At 43.8% G+C, this 20,573-nt stretch overlaps 1 protein-coding gene across 1 annotated transcript in view; it reads right to left on the bottom strand.

Moving 5' to 3' along the window:
- LOC135378455 (alanine--glyoxylate aminotransferase 2, mitochondrial-like) overlaps positions 1 to 20,573 on the bottom strand; it is a 69,980-nt gene that overhangs the window by 42,033 nt on the left and 7,374 nt on the right. Inside the window, exons 4-6 of the mRNA XM_064611500.1 lie at positions 19,395 to 19,518; positions 13,140 to 13,234; positions 4,540 to 4,633 (exon numbers count right to left, since the gene is read on the bottom strand). Coding sequence (XP_064467570.1) covers positions 4,540 to 4,633; positions 13,140 to 13,234; positions 19,395 to 19,518 — 313 coding nt within the window. The remainder of the gene's footprint in view (positions 1 to 4,539; positions 4,634 to 13,139; positions 13,235 to 19,394; positions 19,519 to 20,573) is intronic.

Genomic DNA, 20,573 nt, shown 5'->3' with positions numbered 1-20,573 from the left:
TCCCCTGGACGTTCGGACAACATTGCGATATTCGAGACGTTCGCGACCAATTCTGGACATCCATGGGATATTAGTGGTTTGCTGGGATAGCATCTCTATCGCTGTTCTCACTGTTATGGCTGTTGGAACCCTCTTCTGGTCCATGTCGAACACGAGCCTGGAGACGAGACGTTTCCTGTACAAGCTCTTTAAGGACCAAATTATACCCTGGTCGAGAGGCTGCAGCAGCGACGTCGCGTTTGGTGGAAGGAAGAGCAGCCGAACAGCCCGTAACTGCGTTGCAATTTTGTGGGCTGCGCAGTTGTCCAAGAGCAATAGCACTTGCCTGCGTTGCCTCTGCATGTCGCGGTCAAACGCGATCACCCACTGCTCAAAGAGCTGTGACGTGACCCACGCTTTCTTGTTGGCGTAGTACTCGACTGGTAGCCGCTGGATCCCCTTAAAACAGCGTGGGTTCTTTGACTTGCCTATGACGACCAACTTCCGTTTGTCAGAGCCATCCATGTTGGCCGCACACAACACTGTCAAACGGTCCTTGCTTCTTTTTCCGCCGTGACAAGTCTCACCTTTCACAGCTAGCGATCGCTCCGGAAGCAGCTTAAAAAACAGTCCAGTCTCATCAGCGTTGTATATGTCCTTCTCGTCGTATTCTTGCAGTAAGGGTGCAACCTTTTCCATCCACTTTTCACAACTGTCCCGGTCAACCGCAGATGACTCACCAGACGCCACATGACACGTAATTTCATGGCGCGCCTTGAACCTGTGCAACCACCCACTGCTTGCACTGAAGTCCTCTTCCTTGTGGCCAAGCAGAAAAGCCAAGTCCATCGCCTTTTTTTGCAGGAGGGCACCTGAGACAGGCAGATTCCTTGCTCTCAAATCCTTGAACCAAGCAAGCAGCGCCTCTTCAACGTCCGGAAACGAGCACTTCCGTAACTTCTTGCGACTGCCACACATTGCTTGCTCGTAGAAGCTGTTTTCGATGTTCTCCCGCGCCTTTAGAATTGTCGAGAGGCTGTTCGCAGGGATGCCGTATTTCTCCGCGACGTCCTTCTTCCGCATGCCGCCGTCCACGGCTCGAAGCATCTCCATCTTCATGTCCAAGGACAAAGCCTTCCGCTTTCTTGACATGCTGAGTGATCGGTAGCAAGCAGATCAGACAAGAACGTACAAACTCCAAGCGACGAAGGGTAAATGAGACCACGCGAAACGTGCAGATCGAGAAGGGAAGGTCACCGTGGCCAAGGGCGATCACGTGATGGCACGTAGCCACGTGGCGATTGGCGGGGGTGATGGCAAGGGTCACAGGGCGCAGCAAATAAGATCTCCCGGCCTTCCCGAGTTCGTTGGCCTCACGCTCTCCCCTTTTACGACCCAGAACCGACTGGAAGTGAAAACGTAATCCACGGAGTGGCCCAAATGACCGTTGTTTGCCGCTTATCGCGTCGTAAATCCTACGGAATGCGCGTGTTCTTTCGCCGTGGCCCCTTCGTTTTAACCGAAAATTCTAAGAACGGAGAGTAGCGAGGTTCGTTACAAAAAATGAATCTCCATAGAGTTAAAGCGTGACCAGCCAAAATGAAATAAAACTTCGCAATATCCGAAAATTCGTAACATCCGAGTTCGCTACAACGAGGTTTGACTGTATCGTCCCGAGCAGCGTCACAATGTCTTATGTCTAGAACTATGATGCGACAATGACGCTGCTTGAGATGAAGATTATGATTAATGTTGTTGTCTATGTTGTTCCAGCCTCAGAACATCGGTTCTTTCAAGATTACGATTCTTCCATTAATTGCGCAAGCATCATATGTAGAGGCAAAATAGGTACGAAACAGGTCAATTAAGAATCAACAACTGAACTACATATACAGTCAACCCTCGATTTATGAACACCTTCGGTTCCCCGAAAAATCGTTCATAAATCGAGGGATTCATAAATAGAAAATTCCTTTAAGTGAGTACTATCGAGCAAATGGAACAGTATTTCCGAGTTGGTATTGTGTTTATAATGCTATATATTGTGTAATTTTGCTTTCGATCATGCCTTCTGCTGTATCAATCTCACAAAGCACAGATTTTAGCGCATTCACACTCTGTTTATTATGCAATACTAAATAGTTTAATTTTGCTTTGGACGTTGCCTTCCGCTGTGGCAATCTTGGAAAGAGGAGATGTCAGCACATTCGCGCTCAACTGGTCTCGGATTTCCTCTGGAGTTTTTAACCTATATTTATTAATCTCCGGGTGACAGCGGACACCTTATTCATGAACTGAGGTCAGGAACACTTCTGCAAAAACCCGTTGGTTGTTCGGATTTCGAGGGGTTAAGAACTGAGTGTGCAATACCTGGAAAACGTTTTGTCTGTTCAGGCGTCATTCATAAGACCACGAATAATCCCTCTGAAGGTTTTTGTTGGCCTCGGAACGATCCGTTCATAAATTGAGGGCAAAAACGCTGGGCAACTCCTAGTTGGTTCCCAGAAATTCCATTCATTATTCGAATATCGAGGTTCATAAAACGAGGGAAAAATGCATGTAAAAAGTTTGGTTCCTCGTGCTAATGTTCATAAAACGAGGGAATTCATAAATCGACGGTTCATAAATCGAGGGTTGACTGTATGCGGAATGGGAGGGGTGTGAAGCTAAAGTTTGTTTATTGTGTTTGGCAGTTGACTGACGCTTCAGCGGTGTATACATAGATGGTGTGGTTGGTTGGTTGGTAAAAAAAGAAAAATACGGAGATGTTGGCCCAACTAGATGATGTGCTCTGCATTGTTTTTCATAGGTGTTTTGAAGCGATGCGCGTCTGCCTGTAAGAGCATTGGAGGGAACATCCGACGCACATGCAGGTGTTTCACCACCATGATTCTCGATTTGTGTGCGTCAAGTGAGGCGCAGCAGAAGCGCAGAAACGTCACCTGAGCAGCTCCATACTGGTCGCGGACGTCGGGGCAGTCGCATGTGGTAGCAAACCTGTTGGAACGCAAGCACATGTGGCAATACATGTCCAAGATCACCATCCATGGAACTGTGAGGCGACGTTTTTACACTTACTGCCTGCTTCCACTGACGCTTATTAAGCGGGATACGGGACACGGTGAGAGGAAAAAAGGCGGGGATTGCTTCACACTTGCCGTACGTGTACAGTATTAGCCCTTAAAATAGGTGTCAAGAAGCTGTCCACTTTTTTACATTTATTAAGAGTGATGGAGTATGTGTAAAGCTTTTACACCTAAATAAGCATCATGTTAGCTTCCGTTAATATTTTATGCATAAAATAAGGGTAAAAAATTGAATCTTTCTTGACACTTAGCAGCCGATTTATTTCTGAGAGTGTATATGTGTGTTTTCATTTTCTTGTTGTCATTTTAGTGCTTTTAGTAGGGCGCATTTTTTATAATCTTTTGTGATTTTTTGTCTGGAGTCCATGTTTGGGTACTTGAGTACTTGGTGGGAAAGTACTCGGGGAAAAAGTACTTTAAGTACGGTACAAAGTACACGATTTAAAGTGTACTTAAAGTACTACTTGAGTACTTGGTACTTCAAGTACTGCCCATCACTGGTTGGGACAACCCCAGTTTTGCAATGATTTAAGTTGTGCATGGTACTCTATTTTGGGTATAGGTTGACAACTGGTGGCGATTGAGACTAATCAATAAGTTTGGAGTTCTGCTGCTGTCTACCACCTAATATGTGACAACCACATTTGGGTCCCCTGGCATGTAGTAAAAATGTGTAGGTGACACTTGTAGGCATTCCTGTTAAAGTATAATTACAGCCTGAAGTTTTGAAGAATTCTTTGTTTTCCAATTCGGGGGTAAAAATAAACATGTGCTCTAAATTCATGTAAATTCGGGTGGAAAATCTTCCAGATGCTAAATTCGGGGAGAAATCGGGCTCTATTGCTCAAACAAATTGTACTATTTTTTTACAACTGGTATTGTAATTGTGTTTGCTGCCAAGCAAGCTAGTGTGCATTCCTACAGATGTTTCAGTGAGAGCAATTTGCCAAGTAAAAATTGGGTTTCACCCTAAAGTGGCAACCTTCAATTCAGGGTGCAAATTCGAGAAAGAATTGGGTTAAACCCTAAACTTCAGGCTCTAACTATGATACAGAGCCAATTACGTGAGATTTTTTAAATGAAAGTATTTCCTCCACCCCTCACTAGAACCGAGATAATCTTTGTAAGCTCAGATCTGCTGAAACACTGAATGGAACAGAAATTTGGGATGCAAAATCATTTATCAGCTCTATTTGGAGATTGCAAAGCTATTTTTCAGGCCTGTCCCTTCTTTGGTTTAGATATTTTTTAGTGTACAAAAATGCTGATCTGGTAAGGTTATGTGCTCCTCCCTACAGGTTGAGGGAAGTACGGCGCCAATGATTGCACACCAAATTTGACGAGTAATCAAGGCACAATGAAGCCAATGAATGAATGAAGACATAATCATGGACTTTTGCAATGCACATGGAAAGACCAAAAGGGGTTATGAACTTTGTGGTATGTAGCAACTAGACTAAGCCCCTGAACTCACATGCTGTACTCCAAATGCTGATGGAATGTGATGCTTGTAGGTTCCTACACCACAGAGTCCAGCAGAATATGGTGAGAGGCCATGGTAAGAATTCCTATACACACAGAGAGAAAAATTCACATTTACTATGTTATGGGTAGGGCTACGGGTTTCCGGAGTTTATGGTCTCAACAACAGCAACAACTTTATTTTTAAGATGAATAGGGAGTTTCATCACAATGGGTAATACTCTACCCCATTGCTGGTGGTGATGTGGAGAACGCAATAATGAGCCCCTTCACAGTGGGGATCGAAGTCCTACGCTTATATGCTTACGGCAATAGAGTAAAACGAGCAATCACAAAATAAACTTGGTTTCAAAGCACTCTCCAAGTTCAACCATTTTTTTAATCCTCTACAGAACTTTTATAGTTGAACTATGAGAACTACCTAGATGCAGTTTTTGCAGATGTGCTATGTGGCCAGGCAGACATCCTGTCAGAAACTATAGTATGCAACTACTGGATGACTAATTACCCAAAATTTATTAAGTAACTTATTAATTAGATGTCTTCGGGGAAACGTGAGAGAGCAGAATTGGAGCCAGTCATTATTTAAAGCCACCTTCTTTTCTAAATATGCTGAAATGAGCATGTACTTTGATATACAAAACGCTAAATGTTGCTATGCATATGAGCCGAAACTGAAGCTACACACTTCTCAAGTAAAAATAGTGACGGGCATTCACGTCGGAGGGCCACCAGTTTTGTAGCAACGGAGCCGATTGGAATAAACGCTGATCTGCTGGCAAGACAGACTGCTTTCCAGTCCAGGTAAGCTAGATGTCATGTCATTTTTGAGAATTTGGTAGTTCTGGTTTCAGCTCATTTGTATAAAAAAATTTCATGATTGATATCTCAAAGTGCTCACTTAAGGAATTTTAAAAAAGAAGCTGGATTCAAATGATGATCGCCTCCAGTTCTGTTGTCTCAAATTTTCCCTAAAACACCTAATTGAAAAGTTAATTAATGAATTTCAGGCAATTAGTCGCCCAGTAGTTACATGTGCTTTAGTACAGGATGCCCACCTGAATGCATAACCCGCCTGCAAAAATGCCATCAGTGCAGCCGTAACAGTTTGTTTTTAAATATCTGTAAAGGATTTAAAAAAAAAAACTACGTTCATGTTGTTGTTCTCTAGTCTGATTTCCAAAATTTCAATTCACAGAAACATTAAGAAAGTCCCATAATTTATCATTTGACATCACGCATCCTTGGGGCCACAACAAAAGGGTGGTTTTTGATTGCGCACATGGGAAATAGAGGATGTTGAACCCCCTTATTTTTCAAGTGATCTTGCCATCGCAGACTTCTCTGTGGTGTAAAGGTAGCTTGGCGCATAACACAAGCCATGTGGACCTTGATATTAGCCCTGCCACAGTGCAATAGCCTGACATCAAAAGTGTAATTCGTTCAAAATCCAAACTTGTCACGTTTTCTTGATGGAACAAAAACACCGTCACTGGGTGATGTAGGGCTTCAGGAACACTTGCAAGGAAGGGGTGTTGCAATTCTTGATAAATAGGGTTCTTGTGTTTTGTGGTTAAACCCAGTAAAACCCATTTTTACCCCCAGATTTACATCATTGTCACTCAGGATGCGCGCATCGTAAATATATTTTGTTTACGACCGTACCGGTGCTACCAACACCCAGGATCACTCGAGTCACGGAGATGACAGTGTTGCCGGGTCGGATTTGGTTTTTTTCCTCGCCTTCGCTACCTGGCTAAATTTACCTTGGTTTACCACTGCCATATGCACTCTTATATAAACCAATTTTCACAGGAAATACATGCTTCCCAAAAGAAATATTTTACATGACAATTCTTGAAGGTAGTATACAGTCGCCGACTGATTTTTCGGACTTCTAGGAGCCATGAAATTAGTATGAATTATCGGCCCCTCCGAATTTTCAGCGAATGGCATACATCTGCTTTATTTCAAAAACAGTCACTCAAAATATACAAAGCGCCTTAAAAAAAAGCATCGACTCTATGTGAGGGCTTCACAGCGCAAATGTGCAACAACGTATTGCAAAGAATTTCAGCAGGTGTAGCACTATGCTTGTACACGTTCATCAGTGTACTCACAGCAGCAAAGACCGCCGCTGTGGACAGGGTACATCAACAATATCCTCGAAGTCTCAAAGACACTCATAGTTGAACAGACGAGTACTGAAATATTACCTCTTTCAATGCGCTTGAAGCGAAGCGGTCGGTTTCGGATGTGTGCAAAGAATCTCCGGGATGGTAAGTCCCAAAAAACCATGCAGGTTTGAGGCGAGATGAGTAAGAATAATCAAGCACAATTATACGGATTACTGGACGTGTAAATACATTGGTTCTACGGGGCATTTCACAGTGACAACAGTTCTGTCTCAAAAAATGCAAAAGTCCAAATTTTTAAAGTCTGAATATCGGCGACTGTATGATCATATCACGCGATTAAAAAATACGTGTTTGAAGTGCGTTCTATGTCCCTTTAACCCCCAATTCATATACTTGTAGCTGCCTTGGAAGAGTGTCAGTGCACTTCAGGAACCCTCCTCAGCTTGAAGCATTCTTACACGGCAAGCTCGACTTGACAAGTGTGGTGAAAATTTCATGTCGGCGCACGGGCTACTTTTAACCAAACTTGGATAGTGCGCCAGTACGGCAACTTCCAGAAGCCACATGACACTCAGAACCTCGGCTTGTCTTGGCTTTACATGAGCTGTTGCATCATCAGTTTGTTTACAGGGTCATTTGCACAAGTGTGGTGCCAAACGACAGGTGTAACACATATATTATGAGTTCTGGTGCTAAGAAATGTCGTGTTTTCATACTACAAATCAAATTTTCAGTACAAAATTGTACAAAAATATTGCTCCCAGATGCAGCTAAAGTTAGCAGGATGAAACTTGACAAAGTAAGCCAGCGGGACGGTTCATGAAACACGCAAACAGTTTTGAGTGAAGACAGGTCTTGGCACAGACTTGCACAAGTGAAGATGCGGCTTCAAGTCAAGTCACATCTATGAATCCGGGGCTAAGCACCGTGTTCGTTCTTCCATGTTTCATTGCTGCAGCTCTAGCCTGCAACTACCGTAATTTGACGTGTACAAGCCACACGGCAAATAAGCCGCAGGACCCATTTTTAGGAACGTTTTGAAAATTTTCAGGCAGATAAGCCACACTCGCAGATAGGCCACGGGCAATACGAGGATCTGATTTGTGTGACAAAGGAGGCCATAGAAAGGTCATAAACACTGTGGTCCATACTCAGTGGTCGGCATGGTGTACAACATAGGAGGTCAGTTCTAGTGTTCTACCAAGATCGGATTGTGCTCTTGCTGGGTGTTTTTCATGGATCGACGGGTCAGTGGCCTTCCAGAAGACGTGAATCACTGTCACCACTTTCGTTAAAACTGCTTGAGGGAAGGCACCAGGAAGGTCAGTCTACTCGAATGTGGATGCACCCCTGTTACGCATTGTTCGTGCATTGGCAGGGCGGTACTGTTCCAGAGACACTGTCGGCCCTTTCGTTAAAACCAGCGCATGGGGAAAATACCTGGGAAAAATAGTCATGAGATAAGCCGCACCAGTGGATAAGCCGCAGAGCGCCCACGAGAACAAAAAATCGCGCATAAGCCATGGCCAATACGCGTGAAATTACGGTACATTGTGCTCGTATGGCTTTGTTCCAGTACACTGGTGGAGTCAGTGCTTATCAGCATGTCCCTAAGGTTTCTTTGCATTATTACACAAGATGCATGAGTCGCATGGATTTCTTTCTCAGTCAGTTGTAGCCTTGAAGAAGGTGTGCATGCCTACACAGGATAGCCTTGGTGTTTTGCTGTCCATTAAAATACGTCGGAGTATCAAAGTTCCTTCAAGGTTTGGGAACCTGGCTGTGACTGACTGAGTGTGAGAGCTGTGACATAGACTGCACCAAAATGTGTTTGCGAGTACTTTCTCTAGAAGAATGCAACGAGTCTCCAAAACGAATCACAAAAGAAGACAACAGCCATTTGAATAGTGCCATCCCTGCTGAAGTACAACTTTAAAGCCATGCTGCTGGTGACAATGTTACTGTAACAAACCAAATGACTAGGGGTGTGCGAATCCGAATATTTTAAGTCGAATCTAATATCGAATTGAATGGAGGAAAAAATTCCAAATACCAAATCGAATATCGAATATTCAAGCAAAATTTACAATGTGACTTTCGCACTAAAAGTTTCTATTTTGTAGCCCATGGCTTTAGTGCAATTTTTCTGGCATTAACTGTCACAAGAGAGACATGCAATTCTTCTGCTAAAAGCCCCTACTCTTTAATTTTACATGAGAGTGCTTCCTGTTTTTCAGGTGAGCCTACACTTACCAGAGTACAGGAGTGGTTACCTTCATTTCAAAATTTTATGTCCAGCAGTAGCATGTTATACGGATGAGGTTGTAACTATTTCAGACAACCACAGGCCATTTGTGAAACAAACGAATTGGCATCCTGCCTCAGCTTTGCCATGAACATCCTTTAGTTTCTTTGCACTCGCACTAGGAAGTTGCATTACTGAAATTTTAGACGTAAAGGACATCTTTAAGACACCCTTCTTGTTCGTGAGATGTAGTCATTATTCGAGAGTCCTAACTTTTTAAAGGCAACCTGACAGACATCAAATCAAAGTCCCTCGTTGTCACCGCTAAACTGCATGTGGGAGGGGCGCCACCCCTTCCACAGAAGATGTCTACAAAATTAATTTTGGATAACTTTGTCTTCAACTAAACACTGTGCCGCCTGTGTTGGTCCTGCAGCAAGGGCAATTTCGTGAGGGAGGCTTCACCTCATGCACAGAAGCATCAGGTGAAGCCCACTTTCGGGTTGCGTCGTTCATATTCGTGGAATAGTCAAATATTCGAAAAATCGAATATTGAATATTCAATTCGCGAATCGAATAGTTCGAGCGTTTGATATTCGATTCGAATTCGAGAACTCAAATATTCGCACACCCCTACAAATGACTGATGATAAGGTGTTCAGTGACCTATATCAGTAGACCCTCGTTATAACGAAGTCGTCGGGACCGGACAAAAAATCGATATATGCGGTATTTCAACAAAAGTGGGAGGACCATAACTACTGCGTAATTTGACCAAAATTGCATGGAATTTGTGTGGGAGCATGTTAGAACAAGTAATTTCAAGAAGACAATGAGAAAAGCAGTCTTACAAAACCTTTATTGCGGTGAGGAAAAGCTCATAATCTCATATTGCTGGGTGGTATTGCTGGGTGGTATTGCTGGGTGGTATTGCTGGGTGGTATTGCTGGGTGGTATTGCTGGGTGGTATTGCTGGGTGGTATTGCTGGGTGGTATTGCTGGGTGGTATTGCTGGGCAGCAACAGCGCACCTTCCAGTTTCTTGAGGCACTGCATAATGGTGTAGTCACCCCCACCGCATTCAACTTTGTTGTGCAAAAGACGAAGTATATTTAGAGACTGAAGTTTTAGGGTTTTACCCGATTCTTCCCCGAATTTGCACCCCGAATTGAAGGTTCATCCTTTAGGGTGAAACCCGATTTTTACCCGGTAAATTCCCCTCACTAGGATGTCTGTAGGAATGCATTAACTCGCTTTTTTGGCAGCAAATGCAGTTACACCACCGTTTGTACCAAATCACTACAGTTAGTTTGAGTAACTGAGCCCGATTTCTCCCCGAATTTAGCATACCGGCAGTTTTTTCACCCGAATTTGCACAAATTTAGTGCACACGTTTATTTACCTGATTTTTACCACCCGAATTTAGAAAAAAATATTTCCCGAAAACTTCAGGCTCTAAGTATATTACGTGTTACTGCCGTCAACAGAATTTCCTGTGGTCCATCCTCCAAGGCTTCGTTTTGACTTTTCGCACCGAACACAATGTCGACGATTTCTTTATCCGTGGGGGCACCAACAATGGGCATGTCCTCATCCACAAGCGCAAAAGAATCAAATACCCTGATCCATGGGTTGTAGGATGAAGGTTGTGTTCGCTGGCAAGAACTCCAAAGTGATACATGTAGCTGTCCGATGTTCAATTTTGCCATGACAGTGCAGTTGTCGACGACAAACAGGACATTGCGCTGTGCAGCAGCGAACTTGCAATCCAGAAGTCGCACTGGTCTTCAAAAATAGTTGCTGTCATCCATGCGCGCTTGTTGCTTCTATTGATGTAATCCTTCAGCATAGTAGTGTTTCAAAAGCAGCGTGGCTTTTCTACATTGTGTACTATCAAAAATAACAAAGACGGTTAAGAGCATCAACTATTTACTAGTATATACATAAAAAACGACTTTCGTGCAGTAGGCTGCACTTCTTCAGGTTTGAGGTCTTTCTGAGGTTCTTCAGGTCCTCAAACCTGAAGAAGTGCAGCCTAGTGCACGAAAGTCTTGTTTTTTATGTATATAGTAAACAGTTGATGCTCTTAACCGTCTTTGTTATTTTTTATTCTGCATCGCCGGAAACTTGTACATTGTTTTTTCTTCACGTTCTACGTTGTCTACTATCAGCAAGGGGAGCTTATCTACCCCGGTGACATTTGCCTTGCCAATGGCAGATTTGGACCGTTCACCCTTTTCTACTTGGCGGATGAGGATGACTTTCTGCTCCAAAGTTAAGCATCTCTGTACACACGAACTCTGTCTTCGAAACACCTCCGGTGCTGTCATGCCGAAAAGCGGAGCAACAGTTTCCCTCCCAATCGCTATGGGTGCATCACGTGGTCGGAGAGGTGGGCACGTGCGCGACAGCTCTTGCTCTCCTTCGCGCTGCCCATTGTCGGAGTTCTCGAGCGTTCTGGAGGGAAACAGCGAGAAGTGCATATTGCCATCCAGCGTGACTAAGTTGCGGGATGTTGCTGACAGTGGGACTCTGCATCAAGGCGCTTCCAAGTCTTACGTTTTCGTACTATGCGGAATTGGCTCGTGGTAAATTTCAAATAAAGCGGTTCAAAATACACGCATTTGAATTGGGACCTGGTGAAACTTCGAAATAAGCAATAATTCGTAAAAAGCGATTTCGTTCCAATGAGGAACTACTGTACTCCAAGAGATAAAGGAATCATGTTCTTCCATGGGAAGATGTGATTTGTATCATACTAAGACTTTCAGTCTGTGCAAAACTTGATTTGGGTACTCAGTTTCTCAAGTTGTAGCTGTTGCTACACAGGTCAGACTAAAGCTGTACATTACCTAGCACGTTCATGTTACGTTGAGAAAAACACTGCTAATTTTGAGCAAGGCAGGCATATGTTGTCATGCAGTCTGTGCATCTACATCAGGCTTCAACATAGAGTTCTTCATTGTGTAAATGGCCTGCCCCACATCCTTTTGGAAGCCTCCAAGATAATCAACACACCACAGTATGGTTAGTCTCCTTTGAGCAGGAATTTCCATGTGTGTTATGACGTCACTTACATATATCTAAGGCCCTTTTTTTTGTGCTGCGGCAAATCCTGAATTCCGCAGCAGGGAACTATGAATTCTGCAATTTTCCGCGGTAAAAGGCAAATTGCCCTAGTTCGGACAGAAAATACTCTCTGTTAGCTCGTACTGTGGAGGAACATGGTTACAACTCCAAAAACTTTTGTGACTTAGCATAACAAGATACAATGTACTTTCTTCTGAGAAGGAGTGACGTTTGTCACTGACTATCAAATTGTACTTGCTAAGTGACCTCTCTGCATGTACAGAGTTTACTGTCACACAGAGGTACCTGACAGCTATGTACACCAAAGCAGGGGTCAGCGTTTGCATTCTACTCCAGAATCCCAATATGTTAGAGGGTTGTTCCAGCACACAAATGGGGCCATATCACGGCCTGGTGGCCTTATCCGGTTGGCACACCTACGCTGCAACGCAAGCTGACCCGGTGCGAATAAAGTGCGTTTATCTCACGCGTAAACTGAGTTAAGCACACGGTTTCTGCAAAATTCTGCGCAAAACCTCATATTTCGCGGCAGACCCACAATTCCGCAAAGTTTTTTTTCAGAATCGCGGAATCGCAGAAAAGGAAGGGCCTTACATATATCTGGTAAATACATTTTGTTAGCAATACACTTTTGTTCAGCACTGTATCTCTCCAAGAAGTATGATTCATAATAATAAGTATCACAAGTAACACATAATAAGTGAGTAAGAGTTCACAAGCAGAATTTATGGGACTTGCCCACTTCGTGTGGAAATAGGAGCAATATGCATATTGCGATTAATATCTACAAACGCAGTTGGGTTGGAGTCACCAGACATCTTAGCCCGTGAAAGTCTGTGGGGGTACGACGGAACTTTGAGTCATGGTTTATCAAAACAACAACAGGCTGTATGAATAAACACCCAAGGTCACTTCCTCTTCAGAGATATAATCCTCTGTTTAAAAAGAGTTGACGGAGGTTGACAGTCTTCTGTCCTGATGATGAAGCCTGCATGGGCTTCGAAACATTACGTCTACTTTCTAAGTTGCTGTTTTCTATTGTGTTGTGCTACCGGTGCGGAAAGTTCAAATAAAATGACAAACCCCGGTACCTGGAATATCTTCATCTACAAATGCTTACCTGAGAGAAATAATGTCAAAAGCTCCCGTATGCAGCCTAGCAATCATCATGGCCAGGTCATTGGCCTCAGAGCCACTGTTCACAAAGTAGCACACCTTTAAAAGAAAGCATCAATTTGAATTTTGGATTTCTCATGCTTCCATCACATATTGCCTGTATCAGACAAGAACAAATACTCCCAAGACAAACGACTGAAAGAAAAGGTCTGGTAAACAAGACACTTCTATAGCGCTAGAGGGAGCGATAACAACCACACACAACACATTTCAAAGCAGGGATCTTGTTAATTTGTTTGTAGCAGAGGCTGGCCTAAGGCAGATGTTCAAGAATGGAGAAGAAGGCTACTATTCATGCCTGACATTTCACTTCACCTCCATGATAGGCTACAGGAAGTCCATAAGATCTAAATTGTACAAGTCTCCATCAGTTCACAGTGGTCACCATTTTCTGCAGAACACACTGCAATTGAAAGAGTTCCACCCTGCAGCAGCCAGCTCCACACAGCATCAACAACTCTGTGCTAGATGCTTCTGACTGCACAAAGCATTCTTAGAAGGTGCACCATAGAGATCAATCGTTAAAGAGCTCATTGTACTTCAGCCACTATTTGTCTCTCCAGCTGGCAGCTCGCCACTTAGCGGACCCCAGCAGAAGCACTCAATGAATGATAGTAACAGCCATAGGTCGGCGAATTCATTCATGATGGCCTTCACCGACTTCATTCACCATCACCTCATAGAGAATGATGTGATGTTGAATGAAGGGCATGATGTGATGTGAAGTTGAAGGTGAATGAGCGGCATGATGTGAAGTGAAGTTGAAGTTGAATGAAGGGCTATGATGTGATGTGAAGTTGATGTTGAAGTTGAATGAAGGGCTATGATGGGATTTGAAGTTGAAGTCCGCGTGATGGGTTTTGAAGTTGAAGTCCGCGTGATGGGTTTTGAAGTTGAAGTCTGCGTGATGGGTTTTGAAGTTGAAGTCAGTGCGGTGGGATTTGAAGTTGAAGTCAGCGTGATTGGTTTTGAAGTTGAAGTCTGCGTGTGTGGGTTTGGAAGTCGAAGTCCGTGTGTTGGGTTTTGAAGTCAGCGCGATGGTTTTTAAGGGGAAGTCAGCGGGATGGGTTTTGAAGCTGAAGTCTGCGCGATAGATTTTAAAGATGACGGATAGGTTTCGAAGTCCTCATAATAGGAGCCGACAATGTTTAGTCGATGTCTGACCTTCACGTGTCGTGACTGTTACTTGTGCGAACGCGTGCGGAGTGAATGGCAAATGTGTAGTGGAGTGCACCGAGTGAACATAAACGCTTCGTGTTTCGTGTCTGGTGTGGGCGTATGGGCCTGACACTGCAGATGCCTGGCGGACTTCCTCCCCCCCCCCCCCCTTGTTGTGTACCGGCGGTCGCAGGGAGGGAAAGTGTTTGGAACGCGTTACTCTCTGGCGTAGTGGGGCGCGGAGGGCAATGTCATGTAGCCGGGGGCAACTGTATGTTGCGAATGTGAGCGGTAGATAAGATCGAGATGCGATTTGGCGTTCTGCGGTCGCGCGGTCGCGCGGTCTGCACATTGCGGTTGTTCTGTTTGACTAATTTGCTCGCCTACAGCTATAATGTGCGTATATATGTATATTGGATGGGTTTGGATTTGAGCCTCCGCCTTCAGTCGCATACACGCGTTTTACTAGGCGACAGTAGATTGCTGTCGTGCTGACGAAGTGTGTTTCATTAGGCTTATTTTGTGTCTTCTTAGATTGCTTATTTTTCCTTTGTGTGATTGGGATCCAAATACGACAAGATCGGGCTGGCATTGTTTTTGTGGACGTCTTTTGTTTTAAATGTAATACACAGAGGTCACTATAGGTCTCTTATTTATCTGAGGTGCATAGGTCATGTTTTGGGGAATTATGTGTTCGGCATGCATGTAGCATCCATCGGACACAAGTGTTCCATCAGAGCACGCAGCTGATATTTCTTAGATATTCATCGCCAATAAAGTACATTTCAGCAGAGGCGGGGAAGTTATTTACCACCCAAAAGTTGCTAGTTACGAGTTACGTCACTAAGATAAATATGTAATGAAGTTACAACCTTCAAGTTATCAAAATGAAATTAAGTGAGAAATGAAAGTTCTTGCTACTATGCCGAAATTAAGTTGGGAGCGGAGTTCCAAATATACCTTGTCAATTGGGCACCCCCAAAGTGAGAATTGGAATTCCAAGTTCTGCGAGTTCCCATTTTCCGCGCACATTTCATAGAACCTTGCCAGTGGCCTTATCACCTTCCCCGTAAAAAAATGCACTCCACGCACTCCAAACGAACGCTCTGCTGCGACCTAACTCAGAAGCACGTCGGAATTGCGTTTGCGTACATCCAGTACATCGCGCTGCAACAAGGCGGAGCAGACAGGCTGTTGGCGCCGCGCACGTGCAAGAGGCGGGGTCACTGTCGTCGGATTGTTCAGCAGCAAAATAAAAAGAAAGGAGCCCGCGTTGTGCGTTCTGCCTGCTTGGACGTGAAGTGAAATAGAAATGTCTAACTTTGCTCATGATACTTTTGCGAAGTTACCTCAAAAAGTGACTAACACTACACTCAAGTGATTATGATGAGAGGTTGTTTCAAATATCAAATAAAAACAGGTAAGAGTGGGAATTGTTGTAAACTGTGTCGACACATATGTATTTAGAGATTGTGAGAGAGGAAAAGAAACTGTTTCACGGATTGTAAGTTGGTGGTCTTCCGAGCTCCTTGCAGTCTTCACTTCAATTTGCGCCTCACATTCTGTATGTATTACATGTGTCCAAACGCCTCGGTCGTTAAGAATTCACTTAGTGTTCTTCCGTATATACCCTCCTCGGAAGAAAAAGAATACAATGGGTTATACTTCTCCGAGGAGAGATTCTCAGTTTGTGGTGTCAGTGATTTATCGAGATCATGATACATCCCTGTGACAAAGAAAAAAGTTTGGCGACATCCCCTGCAAAAAAGGGGGCTTGCCGTTTCAGCTGTAATGACATGTCGGTAATTATACGTGTAAAGCTGTTATCACGTAGCTGTAATAATGACCACGCCCCCTGCTTGGGATTCCGGATAAACCACTGCAGTGGTGTATTGCATGAAAGAATTAGAGTAAAAACATATGTCCAGCGAAGGTGATTACAGGTCGCTGAATTCGTTCATGACGGCTATTTCCAGTGTCAGTAAGCATCATGTCACAGAAACTCATGTAATACTGGGTGGCTGGCCACGATGTATTCCGATGCCGAAGCTAATAGCCGAAGATACCCCTGCGTCACGAGTGAAAAATGGCACGGCGGAAAAGCCAGGCGTACGAAGCCACATGATCGTTCAATGTACCGGCAGACACGGCGATCGTACGAAGTCCTATGAACGTTCAATGTTCCGGCAGGCAAGGATGTCCTACGAAGCCACATGAACCTGCAATGTGCTATGCGCTCACTTAGCTGTCAACAACGGGCGCAACATTGTGCAACAACCCTACCGCGTAAGCAACATACCTCCCGCCGCCGTTCACATGCGACAGCGGAGGTCAAACGTTGCATCCCTCCCTTTCCTCATTTCTTGGTGAACCCTGCTTCCAAGCCAACCCAGAGCAAGGCGACCGCACCCTCCAAACAGCATACCCCTCCTCCGCTTACGCTTTCGCCGCCACTACCAGGAAATCCACGCTAACAGGGGCGAGGAAGACGCCAACGAAGGAATTCAACTTCAAAACCCCCTCACAAACTTCAACTTCAAAATCCTTCACCGACTTCAGAACCCATCATAGGAATTCAACTTCAAAATCCATCACCGACTTCAGAACCCATCATAGGAATTCAACTTCAAAACCGCGATGGGGTCTGAAGTTGAATTCTGATGATGGGTTCTGAAGTTGAATGATGGGTTATGATGTGATGGATTCTGAAGTTGAATGATGTGATGTGATGTGATGTGATGGGTTCTGAAGTTGAAGTTGAATGATGGGTTATGAAGTGATGAATTCTGAGGTTGAAGTTGAGTTACGGGCTCGTGATGTGATGGTTTATGACGGTGATGTGATGTGATGGGCTTTGCGGAAAACTGACCATGATGTGATGTTGAATGAATTCTTAGCAAAATGCCGACCTATGGTAACAGCAGACGACAGGTATATTTTGTGCTGATCCAAAACTGTCGCAACTTCCCTTCATGTGCGATGGAGTTTCCGGGGTTACAGAACTCAAAAAGCAACAGCACTGCTCATTTCCGCAGTGCAAAACTACTGCGGAGAAGAATATTCGATGTTGAAAAGGGGAAGAGGAAAAAAGATACTATCACAGGAGCGGCGTGAACAAAAGCAACAAAGACAGTGGGGAAACCACGCGCGATTTAGGTTATTTGTACTATTTTTGAAGCGTGACCGGTGAAAGAAGGCATGAAGCAGTAAGCCATGAAGCAATCATTCTTTTCTCCGCCATCTTGAGAACAACACTAGCGAAATTAACGACCCAAGCTTCTTTGTGTCATTGCTCGAAACATTTGGATATGGTTCATGGCCAGTGAGAAAATTAAGGAGCTATTTAATGAGTTCACACTGGTTGACCCTTGCAGTGACAAACATCCCACAAAAATAAATATGAATATAAATATGTACACATGTGCATCTACCCAGTACAATGCCTCTCACCTAAAATCTAGCATCCATATCTACAGCAGTAAGGAAGGGAGCCTAGGGAACCTAACCTAAGAGGCAAAGCCTCACAGTAGGCTTACAGTGGTGCTACTCGCAAAATGTAATTTGGAGCAAATTTTGGAGCACCAAAATATAGCTTTTAGAAAACTTTGGGCACCGAAATATGCATTACACTTTGAAGCAGAGAAATATGCACTTAGATGCACTTTGGAGCACCCAAATATAAATTTTTGGAATACTTTCGCAGCACTACTACCAAACCTGGGCTTGGCATCACGTAATCTGAAAGGTTGCCATTTCCATTCCAGTGGACATATGTGCTGAGTAGGCCCGCTTGGTAACCGCCGTACGGTAATTGCTGTTTCAGATAAAATCACGAAGGATTACGCATGGAGATGATTCCAGGCAGCCCAGAACCATACATATAGAACCCTGATTACTAAGTGAGAGGACTTTGTGGGATGGCATTGCGAGCGACAAAGTTTCACGTCAGCGTTTGCTCCTGTTGGTTACAGTGCCCACCTTGCCTGTGTGGAAAAACCAATCTCACGCAGGAACAGACAGCAGGCTGAAAACACTTTGTGCAAACTTCCCAATTTTCTGGCGGAACAAAGCCACGCGCGATCAGTGTGTGCATCCCTGTGGTTGCAACAAATTAATGCGCACCGCCGCTGCAAACGGAAAGCTTTATTCAGCAACTTGTCTTCCTCGCGCTCAACACTTGCTGTCCACAACCTGCTATTCCCAGTAGTTTGTTTCGGAGCAACTTGGTGCAATAATGGACCGGACAACACGCCATTCCCACGAAATGGCGTGTTAGGCACAGGAGTGGAATCACTGAGCTTACCCAAAGTAATCTCGGACTAATTTATGCTATATTACTACACACATTTCCTAAACGAAAGTACAGTCAAACTCCTTTATAGCGAACACCTTTTTAGCGAAAATACCACTACAGCAAATTTTTTTGCTGTCCCGCTGGAGCCCTATAGGTCCAATAATGGACATCCTTTTTAACGAAAATACCTTTACTGCGAATTGTTTTTGCAGTCCCCTGAGTTTCGTTGTAAAGGAGTTTGACTGTATATAAGCACCATTTGCTCTCAAACATTAAACTAGACTAACCTCATGTAAGACTACTTAATTGGAACCAAACTTACATGCCCTTACCAAACAAGATGAAATGGAGAGAATGAAGGAAGTCTGCCTTGCTCATAGAACAAGTTAGCTCATGTAGAGACACTGTAGAAGGTCCCTGTAATGCATACTTCTCCTAGTACATGTGTGCTTTATGTGAATCCGACTTGCAGGATAGTAACATTATGCACAAGGCTACTATGATGACAGTCAAGAGAAGCACAAAAATCGTTCACTCTGTCAAGACTATTGCACATTTCAGATTTGTAGAACAGAGTGCAAAGGTTCCAAACTGTCATATATGAGAGCAAAATTATGCAAACATTTGTAAACAAGCTTCAAACTTATTTCTGCTCTCACTCGCACTTTAGTTATTACTTCCAAGAGAGTTGCAAAGGGGGTACAACGGTGTTAACTTATAAACTTAACAGTGGGAAAAAATCACTACCTTAAGGTCACCTGGTAGTCTGGCAGCAAGTTTCTCTGCAAATTCGTGGATCGTGGGATACATGTAGATGTTGGAAGTATGCCACAATTGTTTCATTTGCCGTTCTGCTGCATCTACGACTTTTCTGAAAATGTCAAAATGAAAAGTCACTAATACACCAAGAACATACATATTATCCTGAAATGTCATAATATCTGACATGCATGACATTTGCCAACAGTCATGTCTTGCTTATCCGGATTTCAGGTATCCAGAAAACTCGTTATCTGGACTACATTACCGGGAACAAAGCTGCTACCATTGGTTTTTGTCTCTGTTATCGATATCCAGTCAGCAAGTATAGGGACCAATGTCCAGAACCTATGTCAATCTGATTCACTTCTCCAGAAATGTGTCAACAGAAAAGGGTTGCATCTCAATGGGGCCTTCTGTACTGTTTTGCTCCCCTTTCCTCAGACTATTCGGGCGTTCAAGGCGTAAAACCAAAGGCGGCTTGTGCGCCAATACATTCAATTTGCTGAAGAAAAACCAAAAAACGTTGGCTTGAAGTTTAAGAGTGGCAGGGTGACACAGCTGGTTCCATGGTGGTGAGCAAACTTCTGTCACACGTGCCAAGGACGCCTACTAATTTCAAGCAGCCCACGCATGACTTTCTGGGATAGCAGTGGTGATCTTTTCCCTGTTTCCTTTCTTCTGGAGCAATAAAGGTGTTGCCTAAATTTTCGGGTTCTCTGGAAGTTTGTTTGATTCGCGTGTCCGGAAATTTGTTAACACAATGAAAGGGGATGACTTCCGAGGTGTCCGGATATGTGAGACATGATTGTATATAAATTACTTTGACATATCAGCTTCCGCAACATCTAAAATCTATATTTGAACAGCTACACGACTTCACAAGCCTAAGAGGGTAGAAAAAGGCAACATCAATATGTGTGCAGAAATATTTATGCCTGGGAAACATAAGCCAAATACCTTTTTAAAACAAAGAAACATAACCTTCGCAATATGTAACATGAAAGGGCAGTAAAAGAAATGACTGTGTGTCGCAGCAGCCAAGGAAAGCTCAGGTTCATCATTTGCAAATGTATCAATAGCCTCACATTGAAGCCTTCTCAACATAAAAAAAAATTAATATTTGAACAGCTACAGAATTTGACAAGCAAAAGAGGGCATGAAAAG

The sequence above is a fragment of the Ornithodoros turicata genome, chromosome 1, assembly GCF_037126465.1.
Source record: "Ornithodoros turicata isolate Travis chromosome 1, ASM3712646v1, whole genome shotgun sequence".
NCBI lineage: Eukaryota > Metazoa > Arthropoda > Arachnida > Ixodida > Argasidae > Ornithodoros > Ornithodoros turicata.
This window is presented reverse-complemented; position numbering and strand designations above follow the sequence as displayed.